The sequence below is a fragment of the Cebus imitator genome, unplaced genomic scaffold, assembly GCF_001604975.1.
Source record: "Cebus imitator isolate Cc_AM_T3 unplaced genomic scaffold, Cebus_imitator-1.0 Scaffold177, whole genome shotgun sequence".
Taxonomy (NCBI): domain Eukaryota; kingdom Metazoa; phylum Chordata; class Mammalia; order Primates; family Cebidae; genus Cebus; species Cebus imitator.
In genome coordinates, this window is record NW_016107492.1 from 3,507,188 (window position 1) to 3,512,443 (window position 5,256).

At 42.6% G+C, this 5,256-nt stretch overlaps 1 protein-coding gene across 5 annotated transcripts in view; it reads right to left on the bottom strand.

Annotated features, from left to right (window-relative positions):
- The window catches only part of ARHGAP24 (Rho GTPase activating protein 24), a 270,266-nt gene that overhangs the window by 68,326 nt on the left and 196,684 nt on the right, over positions 1 to 5,256 (bottom strand). Inside the window, exon 1 of one of the 5 annotated variants that reach the window (XM_017545159.2) lies at positions 2,169 to 3,305. The exons of the other annotated variants lie outside the window; for them this stretch is intronic. Coding sequence (XP_017400648.1) covers positions 2,169 to 2,283 — 115 coding nt within the window. The 5' untranslated portion in view covers positions 2,284 to 3,305. Of the gene's footprint in view, positions 1 to 2,168; positions 3,306 to 5,256 lie in introns of those variants that run through there. 5 annotated transcript variants of the gene reach the window in all.

Sequence of the window (5,256 nt, forward strand, 5' to 3'; positions counted from 1 at the left end):
CCTCTGGGCATTTTTTCCTGGCTTCACACATTCTCTTTATTGCATTCCTTAAAATGACTTAAGCTGATGCTTTCAGACAGGCTTGGGAGAGGAACGCAGAAACCCAGGCCACTTCTTGAAACACTTTAGTACCCAGGAGATTAAATAAAGTGCAAAAGAACACACTCTTCTTAAGGTGGCATGGTTTTGGGAACCCAGAATTGAGAGGAGAGTTCATTCTTTTCAAGGCCAGACCTTCAATAAAGATGTAAAGCCTCTGCGCATCATGCTGCTGCTGCTCTGAGTGATGAGTGCGGCAGGAGCAATGTGGTGGCGGGTTGCGTTGGGGCTGCAGCAGCTGAGTGCCTGTGCTCCCGGGGGCCTCACCACAGAACTGTGGGCACGCAGCCCTTGAACAGAGAGCCAGGGATGCAGCGGGCTCCAGAGAATGGAAAGGAAACAAACGTAAAACCACTGAATGCTTCCTGCACCTCCTTTCCTTTCTCCTTTTGACAGAAAGCAGAATACAGATTTGTAAATAAAAAACCTCTTCATTCTGGTTCAAATGCTGGACATTCCCCAAATTACGAAGGCTTTGCAGAGAAAATGACAGCAGTTTAAAAATAGCCCCCCCAGGAAAGGACAGATGGAAGCTATGCCCTACCCAGTGGTTGCCATTTGCCAGTCCATGGGAATGTTCTTCCCAGGCACTGCCTTCCGCTGTTGGTATTTAAGGAGAAAGGGAGGAAGGCATCGGGAACAGCAGACTATTCACAGGGATTCTATGGGAGACGGGAAAGTGGCAAAGGCGATATAGATATATATCCTTTAAAGATACATTAATAATCCTCCAAATATCTAATGTTACAAATGAACAGCAATAACCCTGAAAAGCTGTATTTGGATAGAGCCAATTTAGTTTCTAATGGGCTGGGAAACTAGAAGAGAAAAAAACTATCATTTAAGCAATTAGTCTCTGAGCCTTTAAAAATTTCTGTCATTGTTAATTTCTCTATCAATGATGCAATCCTAAAAAATATGACACATGCGTCTCTTAATTATCTTTGTGGATGAGATAAGAATGTAAATTAACACCTGAATTCTTTGCTGATAATATATAATGGTGATTATTACCAAGTCGTCTTAGCTACGCAAACACTCTGCAGGAACAATGATTTTCTTAAAAAAAAAAGGTTTCCAGTATATTTTGTAATTTTGATTTTTTAAATTTTTGTTTTAATTTTTTGTTAGTTACTAAGTAGGGAAGATTAATTCATAGATGACAAATCAAAAAAAGGATGTGTGGGAGGAAAAAACCCTAGATGTCATTCAACTCAGCACCTGACTAAATTATTAGCTTACTGTACATGACATTAACATTATAATTAACTAGTTTCTATTTAAACAGCTATTCCACTTAATTATCCTCATTTTAAAGCAAAAAGACATTTTTAAATATTTTGATCCATAAATCTTTTCTGAAAACATTTTATTTTACCTATTTTGTATTCTCTAACTCCCCCAAAATAAGTCAACTCAGAAATGTCTTAGTTTCTTTTGTTAATCGTAAGTTGTTCTATGTTGTCACCCCGTTCCTGATAGTTCTTACCTTTGCCCTCTCCCAGTGCCACCTTGTGATATATTTGAAAAGCCAAGGTGACTCCTATTCTCAGCAAATATTCATCAATACATTTGAAAGCCTCCTGAAAATGGATCAGCACAGATAATTCGATTATCAAATTTTTCTCAACATGGGAGGTGAGGCAAGCACAGACAGAATCGAAACCACGGTGACAGGAATACAGCACAGAGATTTGCGAGGGCCCTGTTTTGAGGGGTCAGAGCATGGCTGCTTGATTTGGGTCTGGGAAGGGCTCGAAATTGCTCTGGCCCCTCCTCTGAGGACAGTCAGCCCAGCTTGCTTAGTCCCCTGCCAGTCAAGGTGATTCCCACAGGATCACTATTCTTTAAGCCCCACCTACCCCACCTATTCACAGACAATATTAAACAGATTTAAATGAACCTCAGAAAATAAGTATGGACAAGCAAGGATATACACAAATCACTCTTGCACATTCCTAAGCTCTTGGTTTCCAAACTCCTACTTTATCTGAGCATAAACAGACTTTGAAGCCTAAAAGAATATTATTTAGATTTATAAAAAGGACATGAACATATCATCTACCTACCTTTCCGAAAACTAAAACACCGTTTGATTCTTCTGTATGTAGTTTTAGGGATGAAAGGAGTTGAGGCTAAGGCACCAGCGGGGTGTCCCCCAGAATTCCGGTCTTCAGGCATCATACAGGCCCAAAGTTCTGAGCCCGGTTTTGGCTTCCTTTAAAACCTGCCTCTGAGCGAAACCCTGCAGCCACTCCTCATGCTTGTTTATTTATTATTTTTGAAGTGCTGATTCCTAGAACTCGAAGGTTTTGATCATCCAGGTCCTGGCTTAGGAATAAGTTACCACCTCTCATTTACTCCTTTTTGGCAAAAGAACTTCCTTTTCTCTTGCCTAATCCAGGGAGTTTTTAAGGTTTTTGGGTTTTTTTTTTTAGTTTCTGCAGACATTCCAAAATGCCACAGGAAAAGAACTGCAGCAAGCAAGCTACCATTCCCATTCAGACAGCAGGAATTGGTTTTTGTATTTTTTTTTTTTTATTAAGAACTGTCTTCTCAGCTGGACTGAGATTCTTCTGGAAAGGCCAGCAAATAGCCCTGTGCAAAAGGAAAGAGGAACAATGACAAAAAGGCCCCTGAGGAATATTTCAGGACTGTCCTTGCTGGCTCCTTTCATCTGAGCAAGAGGGGAGGAAAATAATGGCACCTTCTCCAGAAAGCATTTCAGTGCATGATGGATTTCTTTCAAAGGACTCCCCTGCTTCTTTTACAGCACCCCTCATCCTTTGATGCTCTCTGCAGGCTTCTCCCTTTTCCCTTCTGTCTTCAAACTCCCGGGGGAATCACCACATCAGAACAGTCGAATGCCCATTCCAGGAGGCTCCTTCGATCTTCAGGGGGGAGGCAGCTTTGCAGGGAGTGTCTCCTCCCTCTCCTCCTGCTCCATCTCCCCTTTTCTCAATGAGAGCTGGGAAGGAGCTGGCAAGGCTGTGGCTGCGGCTGCCTCCAGTGCCCGCCGGTCACATGCAGCAGGTGCAGTCACAACAGGATAAGGGGAGGAGGGAGAATGCCTGCCACACTGCGGTGTGAACCCCTGTCTTTTGCTTTTGACTTTGTGTTGACTTCCCAGCTCTTGTCTTGTGTAGCATTTTCACAGCTGGCTGGCTCAGCCTCTCCAGAAATCACAGGGCACCAAACCAAACCCCAGGGGGTAAACTTTTTGCCTCTTCATACCTTCATTTATTATCTTCCTATGCAAGTTATACTTCTTCCAAATCATTTGTAATTGAATTCATTTGTGAGCACTGATTTAACATTCATACCCTGAAAACATATTTATATGTGTGTATGTGTGTGTCCATAAAACAGAAAAATATTTAAAATTTAGTGGCAAAGAGTCTGTGGATATAAATGCAAACACATAAACACATATGTCTGTGTGTGTGTGTGTGTGTGTGTGTGTGTATTTACACACACTTCTATGTTTCTCCAGCTATGATTTGCAAACCAATTCTGTTTTCAACATTCTCCATGCTCTTGCACGTACACTCTGCACCCCAGCCCCCACGTCCATCAAGCCTTTCAGTCCCACTCACTGAACAATTTACTTGCTAGGTTAATCATTCATCCACCTGGCTGTTCCATGAACTGATTTGGAATGCCAGCGCCTTAACCCCAACTGACCCCCAAGGCCTCCATGTTCCTTACCAGCCATTTGGCAGAAGCTTTACAAGACCATGAGGAGTGTTAAAAAGGCCGTTTCATTAAAAATATCATTACTCTGACTAGAATGCTCACGTAGGTAATCTTTTGTCATTGAAAGAATTATTATTAGTTAGTTCTGCCCTGTGGTTCAAATGGTATTTTTACCTTCTGGGTCACAGCATGCTGCTAAGAAAATAAAGAACCACAAAGTGTAACTTGGCACCACCAAGACGGAGACAATGCTGCCCTTGCAAGCACCTTAGCTAACAGAAAAATCCACTGACCTGAGCACTGATCTGCAGGAAGCTCCTGTAATCACAGGATTTTGGAGCTGGGAAGTGAAAGCATTTTTTTTTTCTAATGTTCTTATTTCACAAGTGAGTAAAACCAAAGGGAAGAGAAGTAAAACTGCATATCCAAGATTGCACAGTTGTGTCTAAGGCAAGACCACGTTGCCCCTTAATTAACCTCTGTTTGCTTATATGCCAATTGTTCATCGTAAGGATTATTCACAAATAGTATTCATACTGCCTGGCTGGGCCTCTGAATCAACTCTTTTCATTAGGAGGCAGAAATGTACAGGAAAGACCTGATGTTGGCAGTAGCTAACATCAGGCTAAGCACTCGGAACTAAAAGAACTATTGGGTCGCGTGCAGTGGCTCATGCCTGTTATCCCAGCACTTTGAGAGGCTGAGGCGGGTGAATCACCTGAAGTCAGGAGTTTGAGACCACCCTAGCCAACATGGTGAAATCTCATTTCTACCAAAAAAAAAAAAAATTGGCTGGGCTTGGTGGCAGGTGCCTATAATCTCAACTACTTGGGAGGCTGAGGCAGGAGAATAACTGGAACCTGGAAGGTAGATGTTGCAGTAAGCTGAGATGGTGCCATTGCACTCCAGCCTGGGCAACAGAGGGAGACTCTTGTCTCAAAAAAAAAAAAAATCTATTAATGAATTATCACTCTCCTCAGATCTCAGATTCTAGGCTAGATCCTTTCATAAATATTGCCTCAAAAACAATAGAAAAGGAACCCAGTATAAAAATAAGCAAGGAAGGAAGGGAGGAAGGGAGGGGAGGAAGGGAAGGGAGGGAAGAGAGGAAGAGAGAAGGGCAGGAAGGAAGGAAGGAGGGAGGAAAGGAGGAAGGGAGGGAGGGAGGAAAGAAGGAAGGAAGGAAGGGAGGGAGGAAAGGAGGAAGGGTGGGAGGGAGGAAGGAAGGAAGGGAGGGAGGGAGGAAGGAAGGAAGGAAGGAAAACTAAATCTTCCCAAGGCTACATAAATGTTTGACATTTAAATTTCTGAATTTGACTTTCATGCAGAAACCATGTGCCTCTCAGTTAGCATTATTACTAGAGGAGCAACCGTGCATGGGTGTTTTCAGCAGGTAGCACAAAGCTGAGCTATCTAGAGTCAATACTGAACTCTCTTATCAGGTTAGAGAGTTAAAAAGGA